The sequence below is a fragment of the Scleropages formosus genome, chromosome 5 (assembly GCF_900964775.1).
Source record: "Scleropages formosus chromosome 5, fSclFor1.1, whole genome shotgun sequence".
In the NCBI taxonomy this organism is placed as follows: Eukaryota; Metazoa; Chordata; class Actinopteri; order Osteoglossiformes; family Osteoglossidae; genus Scleropages; species Scleropages formosus.
Window position 1 is genome coordinate 7,187,369 of NC_041810.1, and position 16,044 is coordinate 7,203,412.

General features: G+C 51.9%; 2 protein-coding genes across 3 annotated transcripts; both read left to right on the forward strand.

Moving 5' to 3' along the window:
* Window positions 1-98: 98 nt before the first annotated feature.
* Window positions 99-3,350, forward strand: LOC108926428 (uncharacterized protein RAB5IF homolog). Its single transcript, XM_018739092.1, has 4 exons — window positions 99-382; window positions 973-1,076; window positions 1,934-2,063; window positions 2,680-3,350. The coding sequence occupies exons 1-4, from the start codon at window positions 275-277 to the stop codon at window positions 2,719-2,721; spliced, it is 384 nt and encodes a 127-aa protein (XP_018594608.1). The 5' UTR covers window positions 99-274; the 3' UTR covers window positions 2,722-3,350.
* Window positions 3,351-3,877: 527 nt separating this feature from the next.
* Window positions 3,878-12,178, forward strand: fam83d (family with sequence similarity 83 member D). Of its 2 annotated transcripts, XR_003797660.1 has the most exons (5): window positions 3,878-4,581; window positions 6,368-6,535; window positions 7,427-7,551; window positions 7,686-8,581; window positions 12,147-12,178. XR_003797660.1 is itself a non-coding variant. In XM_029251690.1 (4 exons), exons 1-4 carry the CDS (start codon window positions 4,093-4,095, stop codon window positions 8,518-8,520), a joined length of 1,617 nt encoding a protein of 538 aa, XP_029107523.1. In that variant the 5' UTR covers window positions 3,878-4,092; the 3' UTR covers window positions 8,521-8,942. The 2 variants fall into 2 exon arrangements, 1 of the variants encoding a protein (XP_029107523.1); XM_029251690.1 differs by lacking the exon at window positions 12,147-12,178 and having other exon boundaries at window positions 7,686-8,942.
* The last annotated feature ends 3,866 nt before the right edge of the window (window positions 12,179-16,044 follow it).

The window sequence follows — 16,044 nt, forward strand, 5'->3', positions numbered from 1 at the left end:
AAGTCGAAACCAAGACGGGGGACAGCGCAACAAAGGAGTCTGCCATCGACGCTTCTCATTGGCCGGACACTGAAACGTCCCGCTCTGTGATTGGCTGCGACGCATAGGTCAAGCCAGAGAAAGCATGCGCCGAAGCGCCACTTTGTAACATATGTGGAGTCAGCAGCGTTCGTGCGAGTTAGCGAGATACGGCGAGGCGCAGCGTCCGAGGAACGAGCGGGGAGTTTCGCCTGCAAAGACGAGCTGTTAGGGTTTCAGCTGGTGACGGAGAAGAATGACGAGCGGTCCGAGGAGGAGAGACGAAGTGAGCGTGGCCAACGGGGGGGTGAAGCTGTCCACATGGAGCAAGGCGCTACGCTGCCGGGCCGTGTGGGACGAGAAGGTGGGTGCGTGGGCGTGGGCGTGGGCGGTGGCTGTCGGCTGTCGGGGAGCTGCCTCGAAGCCCGCTGTCCTGCTGTTGGTGCTGCTGGGATTGACATGCCATGGTTGGTGGTCGTGGTGGTGTTAGGGTTGGGTCACGTGACACCCGCCGCCTTCTCAGTCTGAGTCTGCGGGGTCTCGAACTTCCTTACTACTGGATCTCGTGTCAATATCGAGGCTCATCCAGCGCCGCGTGTTCCGTTTTTAACGCAACTGCATCTCCCGGCTCTGGCACACGTGACACGAGCTTCCGGAGCTCACGGTTCTGCGTTTTATCCAGCAGGGTGGTGTTATTTTAATTTTCGTTGATGCAACTTAGTACTGTGTGCTCAGGAGTTCAGTAACGTGGTAGTTTTAGGACCTGAATGAATGGGCGAAACTCCGTAATCATTAATAAAGGTAAGTTCTTTTATCAAGCCAAGGTGCTACTGCAGCAGGTGAGACTTGACCCCACAACACTGAGGTTTCAAGGTGACAGCTCTAAGTACTATGCCATATGCCATCATCTGCTGCCCAACTTCGTGGGGAAAAAAGATGTTGTTTCTTTTGCAGGATGAGTTTTTAGACGTGATTTACTGGTTCCGGCAGATCATCGCTGTCATCCTGGGCATCATTTGGGGCATCGTACCGCTGAAAGGGTTCCTGGGAATTGCCATGTAAGTGTGTCTGTGATCCAGGACATGTTTTCCTGTTTATTTTAAAGTGCACTGTAAGTCAATCAGCAGAGTTTGTATAAGTGACTTTTTTTTTTTTATTTTCAATTATTTTGAGGCTTAATGTGAACAGTTAACTGTTACATAGTGATGGACTAGCATCCTGTCCTTGCTTTTCCCTTCCAGGATAGGCTCTGAACCAGTAAGACCAAGTGGTTATTGGTAATAGATGGGATATATTTTTACAAAGTATTTATCATAGTAATAGCTGAGCTTTTTACTGAGCCTAAAGTGACTTCCACTTCTAGTTTGTAAGTTGACCTGGTGTATAATATTTTTCTAAAATACACATTTTCTAATCCTGAAATATTAATTTCTTCATGTAACTTTTGATTTTGAGTTAAAATATAGCCTTGTGGAGATCTGGCAGTGTATCTAAATCACTTTTATGTAATATTTCTGTGAATGGGGCAATGAGCCAAGCAGGAATACAATCTGGGAAGAAAGTGGAGGCAGTGGTGATCTGTGGCGAGACAGGAGAAGCACAGAGAAGTGCCTTGGAGAGCTGAGATGGTTCACCTGCATGTAGCTGTGTCGCATAACCAGAGACTTTGTTCTTGTGGGCGCCTGGGTACATTGTGTGTGTGTGTGTGTGTGTGTGTGTGTGTGTGTGTGTGTGTTTGCTTTTTTTTTTTTTTTTTTTTGTGTGTGTGTGTGTCACCCTCCTAGCTGTGAACAGGATTGGCTTTGAGTTGGCGCACACTAAGCCTGGAGGACCTGGGGCATGGGTTCAAATGAGCTGGTTCTTCCAGTGGATTTTGTTAATTTCCCGTTCCTCCCCAACTGTTGTGTCTTGACAGATTCTGCATCATCAACGCCGGCCTCCTGTACGTCTATTTCAGCAGCTTCCAGCAGGTGGATGAGGAGGAGTACGGGGGCACCTGGGAGCTCACCAAGGAGGGCTTCATGACATCGTTTGCTTTATTCCTGGTGCGTACACACCCAACGTACTTGACTTGATTTCCGTCCCCATTTTTCATCAGAATGGCGAAACGTGGCGAAACGTTCTCAGATTAGGCCAGACTAGACTTGCCAATCTGCAGTTCTACGGAAGAGCGTACGGCTTTCAGTTCAGGTGTTGCGTTCACTTGGTGACTAACGTAGGTGCAAGGGAAACCAGATGTTCATGCAAGTGACATGAACTTTCCTGAGTTAAAACGAAAGCCAGGAAAAGCTACTGTCCCCTGGCCTAACTTTGGCACTCAGTATAGTCAAGTGACCTTACAGTACAGATCTCACTGCAGTCAATCTTTAGTGAATTTGGGAACAAAGAAGAGTGGCCTCAAACTCAGTTTCATAAATTAAATGAGGGAAATAATTTCCCAAGCCACAGAGATTTTTTTTCTTGTGCTCTTTCTGTTCCCGCTTCTGCTGTGCTGGGACACAACTGAGAACGAGTTTGGACCACCAGGTGGCCGGAGGTGGAGGATCGCAGTGCTCTTGCAGGGCTGTAGGAACTGTTTTAATCTGTTCCTTTGGGAAAGAAGGGCTCTGAACTTGTTCTGACTGAATCGAATGGTTGTTGATTCTTTTTCTTGTGTTGCAGGTTGTTTGGATCATATTCTACACTGCACTGCATTACGAATGAAGACCGTCGTGGCAGAGTCATAGGGATCAAGACAGGACTTTCGAGTTGGTTTAAAATGCCAGCATTAGAACGTCGAAGTCAGGAGTTTTTCTCGTGTAGTCTTTGCCAACCATCGTGCACCGTCATTCTGGAAGGAGTGCGTTGTGGGTACTTGACAACAAGCGAGCGCCTCGGACCGAGGTTGTCGCTGCAGGTCTTCGGGGCCAGAACTGTACTCGCGCTGCTCCTCTCCAGGCGAGCATGGGTTTCCATTTTATATCTTTTAAACCACATTGTACCAGAACAGGATCATGTTGCATTTCTTGGTTTTTTAAGAGGACAGGCTGAGGGCTGGTTTCATATCTTCCAGATGAAATGCAATGTGCTGTCGTTAATTTACATGTGTGAAACGGCTGTAAGACTTTGAATTCAATCAGGTCCAGGATGTATTAAACAATTTTGTTTGCTTGTTATGTATTTGAGTACACTCTTCAGTGTTTTCTGTTTGACTTTGAGTCTTCATACACCATCTGGAGTCTTGAAATATGGTTAAAATATCAAGAGAAAAACCTAGTTTTTGTCAATTTGGGGGAAGGCCAAATACTGGCTTCTGAACGGAAGGATTCGGGGAAATGCATTAAAGATGGACCTTTGTTCTGTCCTTTTGGAAGTGTGTTATTAACTCAGAGGGAGATCTAATATTTCTCAACAACTCTGTTAAAACTCTTGTCTGTTGTTCTCTATCTGTTTTCATAATGTCTCACTTGTCCTTTGAATTTTCTTTCAATGTTTACATTAATTCATTTGACTACTTTGTCCAGTAACTTCCAATGTACATTAAGCTCCTTACAATTACTCATCTGCACTGTGGGGTAATTTTTACCTATCTGCAGGTAAGTATCTTAACAGGGGCGATTTCCCATAGTGTTATAAGTAAAATTCTAGTCGTGAATTTTAAAGGAAGCTTTCTCTCTAGTTTACCAACTTCTGAAAGCCGACTTTTGTCTTTAAAAGGAAGGGAAGGTGGCCGCTAACGAACGTACACCGCTGGCCTTGGACAGGAACCCACGTGACCGTTTCATTTCCACGAACGACGAGCCGCGGACACAACGTGGCAAACCTCCCTCTGTTTTCCTACGAATTCAAACACAGCCAATCCGAGTTCGAGTGGGCGGGGTGTCGAGTGCTGCGCTCCATTGACAGGTTAAACGCTCCTTCAATTCAGCCAATAGCGAGCGTCGGTGGGTGGGGCTTTCGGAGATGCTAAAGGCAGGTGATGCCCTGGGTAGAACTCATTGATTCCCGTACCGGAGCGCTGGAGAGGAGCTGGGAGCACAGCGGGGGGGCGGTAGTTCAGTGGGGGTACCTTTACTGGATCAGCATCATATTGCCATGGCTTTGTCGCAGTGCTTGGATGACTCCCCGCTCCCTCGGCTCTTCCAGCGGGACAGTGACGCCCGGGTCCCGGACTGGTACAACGAGCGCCACCGACTGGCCCTGGAGGAGCTCGTGTCGGGGGGCCCCGACTCTTTCCACGCGTTCCTGAAGAAGGAGCGAATCCCAAACTTCCTGTCCGACGACGAGGTCCACCGCATCACGAGCTCTGCGGCGGTGCCGCGCTGCGCGTCCGCGTGTGGCGAGGACGCGGCGCTCGAGCACTCGCTCGGCGTGTCCGTGGACTGCTCCTCGGTCACTTATTTCCCCGACGTGTCGGACGTGGAGCCGCCCGTCCTGGAGATGGGCTGGCCGGCCTTCACCACGGGCTCCTTCCGCGGGATCACCCGCGCGGTGGCGCACTTCCAGCCCGGCTACGGAGGAGAGTCAGAGTCTATCTACAGCTGCAAGGAGGCGGCGAGGAGGATGATCCGGAGCGCCAAGGAGGTACGTAGCGGGCACGGTGGGGGTCGGGAGGGGGGGAGCTGTGTCATCTAGGTAACTAACTGCGTATATCAGTGTGTGTGTGTCACCTGCACGCGCTCTAGTAGTTGCTGTGGTTACTGTGTGTGTGAGCGTGTCACCCGTGCGCCGTGCGGTCACCATGGAAACGGTCGGTAAGTGGCGTAACAGTGTGAGTGTCTCTTGAAAATTTTTTTTTTTTTTTTTTTTTTTAGCAGCCAAACAACCTATTGTACGAATATTTAATAGGGACAAAGTACAATATATATATATATATATATATATATATATATATATATATATATATAATGTATGTATGTGTGTATGTAATATATGTAATTACACAAGTCAAGAGCATAGATAATTATTTTCATTAAAAGTTGCAGTTTACAAAGCAGCTCTAAATGGTCATAGACCATTTCCGTGAAAACAGCTCTAAGTTTGTTGTTACTTCATAAGTTGAAGAATAACTCATAACTGAAGATAATTGGTTATTGTTATATATGGGACTGAATTCGCACCCTTGCCTACATCTGTAACAGGATGTGGAGGGGTTAGAGCTCCTGCCTTCGGAATCTGAAGATTGCAAGTCCAAATCCCACCTCCAGCTGTAGTACCTTTGAGTAAGGTACTTGCCCTCCAGTAAAATTGCCCAACGGTATAAAGGTATACAGGTAGATTAACATAGTAATAAGTCATTTTGGAGAAAAATGTCCAATAAATGTAAATGTTTGCCTTTCCCTTATATGCCTGTATATTTTGTGACCCACTTCCCTTTCGTTGCTAATTAACGACCCAGGAGGAATGATCCATTAATACACCCCTAGGACTGTTTACTCTTGCACTCCAGACTCTCACACTCAGCACTCGTGGACCCCCCACGCGGCACGTGCCGCCCTGTCCTGCGCACCTTGTCCCACCTGCCTGACGCATCGGACCCGCTGACCTTCTCGCTATCTCTGCCTGTCTGGTGTTTGACTTGGGTGGACTGATACCGGGGTTTCTATTTATAGACTCCCCTAAATCTATATTCATAATGACCATGTGTGTGACACAGAGCTAGTGGCTGACAAGTACAGCACACCCAAAACACACTCTTCATGGCAAAATGTGGGCCTTCTAGTCACCTGCCCCAAAAAGGCTCATGGGCTCACGCGCCCTTCCTTCCACTTGTCGGTTCCACCTGAACGGAGGCACGGTCCAGTGTTCGCGCCTCCAGCGCTCTCGGCTAAACGAACATCCCCCTGAGAAGACGTTGAGAATGTGAGGAATGTCAAGCGGAGGTGATGCAGGAGACGCGTCGGTCTGTGTCCCAACACGCACGGCGTCCTAGCGTGAGCGCCGCAGCTGCGTGAGACACGAGCCGGTAAAACTATGGTAAAACCGTATGTGGCTCGAGTCCCTTTGGCTGCAGTCGTCCGCTGAGCAAATAATGCGACGCGAATAAATAAGTTAATTTAAGGTTGACGTCCAGGTGAGGCTGGGGTGGTTTGGTTGAACATGATGCTGTTCGCTGTCGCGCTTGAGCAGACATTTTTATAATTATATTGCTTTGCACAGAAAAGTACATTTTTGTGAAAAATGCCAACGGTGTGTTCGGCCCCCAAGAGAGCGATGCGTGTGTTCTGGAGGGTCCGCGCGGTGGGCAGCACCGGTCTGCACTCAGTGATGAGGTACAAATGGACCATGATTTACCCACCGAGCCCAGGTGGCTGTGAAAGCACCCGAACAGAAGAGCGGTGTGGGACCCTCTTATTGTTATCTGCCGCAGGTGATCGCCGTGGTGACAGACTCCCTCACGGACCTGGACATATTCCGTGACCTGCAGGAGGCGTGCACCCGACGCCGCGTCCCTGTCTACCTGCTGCTGGATCAGTCTTGCGTGCCGTCCTTCCTCCAGATGTGCAGGAACGCGAGCGTCCGCCTCGAGGAGCTGCGGGTACGAGTCGGGGCACATAAGGACCTGTCCCTCAACCGTTTCAGCCGGTTAAACCACTTAAAGGGAGAGTTTGTCCTTCTTCGCGTCGGAACTCTTTATGACTCTTGCGTGGGTGTGTATTCATACCTCACACTGCTTGCAGCACCATGGTTTTACCGCAATATGAAGGTGAATAAGAGTGATGATGTCATTGTCATCTATCCAGTGTCAATAACCAGTTGTCAGCTGAGGCTTGTGGAGATCTGGTGTCTATTGTGGACGCATGGTACGAGACGGGGTGTGGTCTGGACTGAAGTCCTTTGGTCCTTTCGCTCATCTGATCTTTATTCCTTTATATTATAAACATCCAAGTTCAGAACTTTGGCTCCAGACACAAGGTGTATCGTCGAGGTGAAAATGATTGTACTAGGGAAAAAATACTGTAGTATGGAATTTATAAGCCCATTATTTGGGAGAGGGGTTTATATTAACACAAGACGGTGTTGTGGTCCTTCAGTGTTGGGAGGCCTGTTCTGGGAGTGGTGAGTCTGATGGATTTATTATTATTATTATTATTAATATAAAAGTTTTGGACGTGGAAAATTAATCAGGAAGTTGGAACACCAAGACACAAGTGTAAACTGCATGGTAACAATATGTCGTTAGTGTGTATTCGGGAGAGAGTGCTGTTGATGGCAACGAATAATGACAAAATTTAATCTAAAGAAGGGAGGTGTTGCCATGTGATCAAGTGTAGTTAAAGGCCTGAATGTGACCCCCAAAGGGGGAGGGGTTAAGAACATGAAGAGTCATCGGTTTCCAGCCAGGGACCTTATTGTTTATTGTTGCTATAATGTGGATGATGGTGTTGGTATTAATAACCTCCTGCTCTGCTGACTGCTGCCACTGAAGCTGATGTGCGTGCGGACCATAACGGGGCCCACCTACTTCCTGCGCTCCGGAGCCAAGATCGTGGGGGAGGTTCATGAGCGCTTCATGCTGATCGACGGGAACCGTGTGGCAACGGGGTCCTACAGGTAAGGGGGGGGGGGCAGCCAGAGGGTTTGTTTGTTTGTTCGTGTTTTTTGTCCTGGGACATATGTCTTGCGTTTCACGTGTGCCGGGTTCGGCCCCACCGGCGAAGCACACGCACGCTCTCTTTCTTCTTCAGGTTCAACTGGACCGACGGGAAGCTGAACAGCAGCAACCTCATGGAGCTGTCGGGTCAGATCTCGGAGAAGTTCGACGAGGAGTTCCGCATCCTGTACGCCCAGTCTCTGCCCCTCCCTCAGCCGAAGGCCCCGCCCACAAAGTGCCAGGCCCTGCCCGGTGCCAAGAGCAACGGCGTCTATGACCGGCTGCTCTTGAGGCCCCCCGTGCCGGAGCCGGCACGGCTGTCCAGCACGCCGACCCGCGCGGCCGCCGCTGGGGATGGCGATGGAGGCGGCCCTCCCTCGGACGTCTCCACCATTGGGGACGACTGGATGGAGCGGGAGCCCGCGGGGGACGTCCCGGCGCCTCCCGTGGTTCCCCCCGCTCCCATGCGTGACGTGTCGACGCAGACCGGCACCGTCGCCGCCGAGAGCTCCACCCAGACCAGCGTTTCGATGTCGGACGGCTCCGCGCAGACGGAACCGCCGGTCCGCCGGTCACAACCTACCCCGCCCACCTCCGCCTCGTCCGACTCGGATCGCGACTCGCCGCCCCGCCGACCCGTGGCGCACTCGCCTCTGGTCCGCCACCCGCCCGATGCCCACCTGAGGGACTGCTTCCGCAAGCTCACCAAGGAGCGCCAGTATCACTACTCGACGATACGCTCTAAGCTGGACCACATGGTGGCGCTGTTGGCGCAGAGGCGCGAGCTGGGGGACCTCACGAACCTGCCGCTCGGACTCGGGGCGCGCAGGGTGATGTGCAGGGCGCAGGGGCGCGGCACCGACCCTGCGCCTGCCATCGTGGACAGCGTACCCATGGGTCCCTGGTCCAGGACACGGTGCCTTCAGTAGAACTGCACGGTGCTGGAAACGCGAGAGAACGACACGTGTGTGTGTGTGTGTGTGTGTGTGTGTATAAAAGTTACTCTTGTCTACAACACTGAGATGTTTCACACTCTAACGTACTTTTATTTTCGATTGCCTGACACTGTCCTGCTGCGCATCGTTTCTTACGAGTGGAGGCGACGTGAGCAGTAAGAGGGAGGAGGGCAGGGACACGGCGTCGTTTTTACCTTCGCAGCACAGGGCAAGTACTCTGATCAAGGCTAATGATACTGGGGGCTGGGGATTCGAACCCTCGTCCTTCGCGCTACGCCTGTGCACTTTGTAGTCCCTGATTCCTGTTTCCTAAAAACACGTCAGTAATTGCTGTATTTGCTGTTGTAGTTTATGGTTATATAAACACAATCGCTGTATTGAAAATGTGTTCAGAAAAGAAAAATCCAATTAGAAACATAATAATTGTTGTGTTTTGCTTTTCAGATGTGTGTATTTTTGTACTTGCTTTTACTACAGTAATGTGTCACTGGAGTTAATGCAGCTTTTCTCTCGTAATTTTACAGCTTTTTTTTTAATGTTTGAAAATAAGGAAACATAAGTGCATTAAGGGCGGTGGGGTGGGGTTGGGGGAGGGGGGTGAGAGGAAGCGGTTCCACGTATCGCCCCGGTTGGAGGACGAAGACAAAGAGGAGGAAGAGAAAATGTTTAAGAAGAAAGTAGGTGGTGGTTAAAGGGCTCTTTTGCAGCACTGGGGTGAGTTGTGTTCAACGCCGCTGGAGGGGTGCTGTTGAACGAGGACCAGGTTTGTCCTGCTGGTGCTTTTTACTCTACCCATTCAGGGTAAATTCCTTCCTCCAGTACAACTACAGCAGGAGGACTTTGACCGTGGAGCCTTGGAGCGCAAGATAAGCGCTGTAACCACTGCGCCACCTGCTGGATGGGTGTGAATCTGCATAAATTCCTCTCTGTCCCCAGCTTGTGGTGACCTGTCTCGGTGCACGGTCCTCCCGCTCATGTGTTGCGAAACGTTTTTCATATTTCATTGGAAACGTATCACTTGAGGATGAGTGATGATTGATTGGCTAATATGAGCACCAAATAGACTCCTCCATGTGCTGTATAGCAGAACTGACGCTGGAGGTAATATACCTGCAGGTTGTTCCCTCTGGGGGGCACCTGTCTCCTACCCTGTCTGTCCACGATGGACACTGGACGGCCCCTGTCCCGCTGGACAAGCGGTCGCTCGGCGATAGGAAACCGTGCCACCAGGGGGCAGCAGCGATCCTTTGCGCTTATTGGCGGGTGGCTGCCCGAGGGGTACGGAACGTTCCGGCGCAGTTCAGGGTACGCGAGTTCAAAAATCACAAACCGTGGTGCTTTGTGTGCTTCGTGGTCGGGCGACCGGGCCACGCATATGAGCACCCCCTGTGAGGGGGAGTAGTGGTGATCTGTTGGGGTCACGTGACTGCGAGGGTCACATGGCGTCACACTCCACATGTCACAGGTTCTTGTGCCCCGACCTGGTTCAGCTCCTGTTTTGAGGTCAGCTGAGAGGTGCTGATGTAGACAGGTCCATCGCAGGGTAAACGCACGCGCTCATTGACTCTCTGCGTTTGCACAGAATTTATCAGCAAACCTTGTTTTGCTGTGTGATTTATGGTGTGTGTGAGAGACAGGGCAACACTGATCTCCCCCCCCCCACTCCGAGTGTGCGCACTCGGTTGCCATTTCTGCACGTGTGTGATTATGAGTGCTGTTTGTGTGCGTGTGTATTTGTGAACGTGTGTGTCGCCGGGGACAGAGCGTGTCACGGCCCATGTGCCTCGCATGTGTAGTTGAGGTCTCAACCCTCTCTGCCCCCACACACACGCGCTTCCCCGCCAGATCCTTTGGGCTGAGAGCAGGAATTAGGTACAGATGTGTTACAGAGGCGTCACTGCAACATATTAGGTTATGGAGGTGTTACGGTGATCTTGTCTCTCTCTCACGCACGCACGCACGCACGCACGCACACACACACCACTTACTGTCTCTCAACACCGTGGACCCAGAAGCATCACGGGGGCTGTGAGGTCAGTACCTCCATTATCACAGTGAGTGTTTAATGGCAGAGTGGTTAGTGCTCCTCCCATAAAACCAGAAGTTCTTGGGTTCAAATCCCTCGTCCTGCTGCGTTCTTACTTTAGCCGAGGTAAAGATGGCTAAGAAGTAGTGCGTAGCTTGGGGTGCGAAGGGTTTTTCTCCATTTCCTTGTTTTCCTGCTACTCGCTGCTCCACTTTGACGCCACTTCCTGCCCACAGAGCACCGGCACCTCGTCTCCTGTTCCGACCACATGACCTCTGCCTCGCGCCGTACCTCTGACGGTTATACCAGCACATCTGATTAGGCACAGAGGCTGCAGGCCGCACTGGGGGTTCGCAAACAAAAATCGCGCTCGTTCGGGTAATCTCAGGTTAGGCCCCGCCCACCTGCACGGATGCGTTCTGCCTGCAGCCCGTTCTCGTGTCTCGCGTCTCCTCGTGTCCCTTCTCCCAGGGGAGAATGTGGGCCGAGTTGATTGTTTGCTCAGACATCTCAGCGGGTTACGATGCCGCGACGGTTCCTTGTTCGTTCCCACGCGCTCTTCCCGGTGAGGAGCGGCTGGGTGGTTGCCACGGCAACCATAGAGTTGCCGTCTTTCCGCAAAAGGCACAAGTGTCCCCCGAAAGCTTTGGTGTCCTGTGACCGGATGAGCTGGGAAAACGGGGCAACGTGTTTGTGTGTCGGAAGAGTCACGACTCAACCGTTCGTACCACTGCGGTGCCTCCAAAATATACCGTGTTTACATCGCGGTCGTGAAACGCGGACAAGCGCTTGTGGATGTGGCGCGCTGCCGTGGGGAGGGCGGGTCAGCCGAGCAGGAGAGGCGCGTGCTGCTCTGCAGATAATGCGTTACGAGCCTCTCGGCTTTATCGGGAGACGCGCGCCGGGTGTCGGGTCGAGGCCTCCGCTACGCCCTGCGTTCAGACCGCAGAGACTGCGTGTGGTAAAGTGAACCCGAGGCGCGGCACGTGGGCGAACGCCACATTTTATCAAGCAAGGGTTCGGAGTCCTACCTTGAGGTGTTGGCACAGAGCAGCACCACCCCAAACCCTAAGGAACGTGTAAGAAGTGGTCGTGGTCTCTGCTCTTTTGAAACGTCGAACCATTTTTGTACCTGTCTGCCCAAGTATAAAGGAGAAGCTGTAGAAGAAGAGGAAAACGGAGACCCTTCGGGGGGGGGCACATGTTAAAATGCCGAAAAACAAAGCCAAGGTGGGGCGTTTGCCCCCCCCCCCGGCGAACACACGGCGACCGTCCCGGGGTGTCTCGTACATCTGCTCCGTCTTGTTGAACTCTTGGTCAGTCGGGGGGTCAAGCGAGTCGTGTCCCATTTGCATGGATTGCTGGGCTGTCCACCGGTTCGAAAACCACCTCTTGCTCACCTGAAGCGCTGCATGTTCTTCAGCTCCCGTCTGAACTTCGCCCGTGTTGCTGCTCTCTGTTCGCTCACCCACTTAAATTCAGTGGGTTTTCGGATCGCATCCCGCAACACTCGGCTTGCGGAGGTCACAACTGTGCGGCGGGACGTCTCCGATTGTCCATATCAGAAGCCAAGGTGTGTGTGTGTGTGTGTGTGTGTGTGTGTGTGTGTGTGTGAGATAATGTGCTGGAGGAAGGGCTCAGCACCAGTGAATGACCAGCCTGTGAACGTGCACGGTCTCCAGACGTCCTGCACTCTTGCAAAAGCTGCTCTGAGAGAGGGAACGCATCACAGGGCGTGCAGAGACGCGGGAGACTTTACTCGGGGCTCGAGGCCCAGGGTTCGACGAGGTGAAGTAAAGTGCTGCCGTAAGCAGGGTCCGGGTTGCCTGGAGCGCGACCAAAACCGCAGTCTGGGTCGCTGTCGCTGCGGTTTGGACCCACATGAAGCGCTGGTTTTGGCCCACAGCTGAGAGGCGCTGGAGACGCTCAGGATCACGGTGCGAGAGGGAGACCTGGGGAGACAACATGTTGTGGAATCGACAAAAGGGCTCGTTTCCGAGGGTCGACCGATTACCACCTGGGGGAGACGCTGTGTCCCCCCCACAGCCCCTGTCACCAGCTCTGAATGGCGCAGCCTGGAAAGGTTTGTATCATTAATAATGATCTCAATAATAAGAGTAGCAATAATATCCGTTTGTATATTTTTCTTATTTACTGTTAGTTCAGAGGAAAAGAGTTTTTGATAAATCAGTGCCAATGAAAATCTTACCCAGCCAACGTGTGTATTTCTTTAGTAAGTTGCTGTTCAGGCAGAAGGGAAGAGAAAAAGACACACACACACACGAACATGAACTGCAGGTGAGGTTCGAACCGAGGTCCCCCGCACTCCCACTTCCCAGAGGACTGCAGCAGTAACCAGCCTCACGGTTGGTCGTTTTCCTATGTGGGGGGGTTCAGGAATTGTGCTGTCGGAGCGAGGTGAACCACTCCTTAAACAACGGGTTTGAACCCCTGTTCTTGCTGTAGACCCTCAGTCAAGATATTTACAGTGAAGTGATGCAGTAGGTCCCCACACAGTAAGGGACCTTATAAAGCACTGGAAAAAACTGAAGACGACGAGCTCTTTGGAGCCAAAGTAACAACCCCATCCCTCCAGAAGAGACGGAGCGACAGCCTCACGACAGCGCCGTGACCTTGGCTGAACTGAAGCTCCGTTTCGAGGGCGTCCACCTGTGGGCCGCTTGACGCCTCCCTGGAGGGATGCGATGGGACTGGACCACGTACAGACGGGGAGGACCCGGTCCACCGAAAGCGTGTTGACCCGGCGCTGACCATGTGGAGTCGCTCCAGTGAACTCCTCTCCACCCTGATTTATTTCGGAGGATTTATGATGCCGTCTGAGGCTCGACGCTCCATTCTTTCGGCTCCAAGGGTTCTCACGTTTGCTCTCTTTTGTGTGCAGCCCAGGCGCTCCTGCCCCGGAACGTGTCCTCGGAGCGCCTTCCTCACTTCATCTATCGCACATCTATGTATCTCTCATTTTAATGCTGCCGTGGTCCAGAACTCGAGGTGCAATCAATTTCAAAGGGCCTCTTTCCAGCAATTGATAACATGTGATTCCCCCAGAGCGACTCCGTGACTCAGTCAAGGCTCTCTTTGCGTTACAGTACTGGACCCCCCTCACGATATATGATAGAGGTACAATACGAGATATGATACAAGATACGATATCACTGGCTAAGTACAGTGACACATACTAGTCGCATGTAACACGGGAGAGGAATATGGAATTAATGAAGTGTATAGTGGCATGTACACGTACGCTTTGCGGAGAAACCAGAAAGTGCACCGGTTTCTCGGAGAGACAGTGCGGTCATTTTGTGTTGACGGTCCTTTACGCTAGGGCTGCGACCGACAGCTGCACTTGTCGCTGCGGTAAAACCGGCATTTGCAGCTCGTCCCGCTACCGGCTGCCAGAGGACACCAAGGACCCCTGAGGGCACACCAGGACAAAGTCAAGGGTAGTGTGGGCTGGTGAGGATGAGGACTCGGCGTTTCCGTGCCTGTACACGCACACGCGCTGTCCGAAACCGCTCATCCCAAGCGGGGTCGCGGTGAACCGAACCCGGCAACGCAGGGGGAGGGGGACGCACCCAGGACGGGATGCCAGTCCGTCTCAAGGCGCCCCAAGCAGGGCTCAAACCCCAGACCACCTACAGAGCAGGCCCCGGTAAAACTCGCTGCGCTGCCACACCCCCTTGGTGCCCGTACAGCTACACTAAATCAAAGGTTAATCACATGTTAATCACAACTAGTTATACTCGTTTCAAGGTCAGTTAGGGGTCGTGGGTCATGAAACGCCCTTAGATGTGTTTCCCACAACACGGAACTTCCAGCGGAGCAGCTGGGATGGGCGCTGCAGATCTCAGCTCACACACACATCTCGCAGGCATGTGTGTGCGCCTGTGTTACAGCAGTCAGCAGTCACTACGCTTCACACTACCTCGTGAGAGCGTTAATTGGCTGCACATGTTCACTTGCATTTTCACGTGACGCCTCAAGGTGGGGGTCATTTTATTATCTTAAAGAGTTGGGGGACACTGTCACGGGACAGAGCCGCCGGGTGGGAAGGACAGTCCGCTTTTCATTCCCTTTCCCCCTGTCCTCCATCTCCCACGTCCTGCTGGTCAGGGCTCTGCGTGTGTGCGAGGAGCCCCGTTTCATTAGCATCCTGGGACATCGGCGTGTGCGCTCCGGGTTGATTAACGCACCGCCAAACGTAAACTCCCAGTCAAACAGCGAGAGAAAATTCTGGAAACAAGTATGTGCTTCATTTGCAGCCTGTGGGAAATTTCCAAGTTCTACTTCTTCACGTTTGTGCAGCAAAAACCTGAAAGATGTGGGGGAAAAAAACTGATTAAAAATAACTTGTGGACACATTTCATGAAAGATCATGTCATGCAAAGGAATTTTAGCCATGACATCACACCTACACATCCGTCCCCACGGTCCAGCAGGGTTCCATGAACCGTGTTCATTTTTTCAACATATGCCGTTGCCCCTCTGCTTTTTACAGTCGCTCACATTGCATGGGCAGCTCTCCGTGGACACTGAGGTGAAAGGGCTTTTTTTTTTTTTTTTTTTTACTATGGTACTTTCTACTTTGGCGATAAACTGCTCCAGCAGACCCAGACGCTTTGGCCACCCGGCGTGGGGTGTGGTCGTCCCTCGTGCAAAGCGCTCCTGCAGCTGTCCATCCCCTAAGCTCCTCTTTCACTTGTCCACACTGTCCCCTGGGGCTCTGATCCTCTCTTCTGTGTTCTCTCCCATCTTTCACTTTCCATCCTCTCTCTTCCCCTTTTTTTTTCCCCTTTCTCTTCCTCCCAGCGCATGAGGTCATCCTCTAGGGGTTTTCTCCGTCTTCGCTCCGCTGGCTCGCCGAAGTGCGCGAACAAGCCGTGCTGCACCGTGGGGCCCTGCAGGGTGTATTTCTGTGGGCCTTTAATTTGCGCCCCGCGATGGGTGTGGCGAACCACTTACTGCGGAGCGAGGGAACCCGAGCAGAACCCCCAAACAAGAGAGACAAACGCAGAGAGGAAAACATCCCGTTACTTTCCACCGATCGCTAACGAACGATCTCGTTATACCGACACGGCTCCTTCTCATCGGCTCCTTCCACGATTTATTTCGGGTCGCAACGGGACGGCAGGGTTTCGGGGTAAAGGAAAACACCCCGAGTCGAACGCGGCACGGCATGGACAAACTGGTAATACGATGCCCAGAGGGTTTGTGAGAACGGCACCCGGACTGGAGCGAAGGGCTTCCCGTTTCTTGTTTATGCTTTTTCTTCAAATTTAATTGCTTTAAGTAAATGATGATGAATTGATTTGAAATGAGCTGAAACAAGTCACTCTGCAATAAAGCACTGAAGACCCTGCAGGATGGAGCGCTTCCTCCTTCGCTGCACTACTAGACACTGGCTTTGTGTATGTGTGTTCCAGCTATGGTGCCAGTGTGTGTCAGTTCAATAA

Excerpts from the sequence above, each read along its gene's own strand:
- LOC108926428 (XM_018739092.1), top strand. The coding sequence starts at position 275 with ATGACGAGCGGTCCGAGGAGGAGAGACGAAGTGAGCGTGGCCAACGGG. Across the intron at positions 383-972 it reads GGGCCGTGTGGGACGAGAAG|GATGAGTTTTTAGACGTGAT; the intron begins GTGGGTGCGTGG and ends TTTCTTTTGCAG. Across the intron at positions 1,077-1,933 it reads GGGTTCCTGGGAATTGCCAT|ATTCTGCATCATCAACGCCG; the intron begins GTAAGTGTGTCT and ends GTGTCTTGACAG.
- fam83d (XM_029251690.1), top strand. The coding sequence starts at position 4,093 with ATGGCTTTGTCGCAGTGCTTGGATGACTCCCCGCTCCCTCGGCTCTTC. Across the intron at positions 4,582-6,367 it reads TGATCCGGAGCGCCAAGGAG|GTGATCGCCGTGGTGACAGA; the intron begins GTACGTAGCGGG and ends TATCTGCCGCAG. Across the intron at positions 6,536-7,426 it reads TCCGCCTCGAGGAGCTGCGG|CTGATGTGCGTGCGGACCAT; the intron begins GTACGAGTCGGG and ends CTGCCACTGAAG.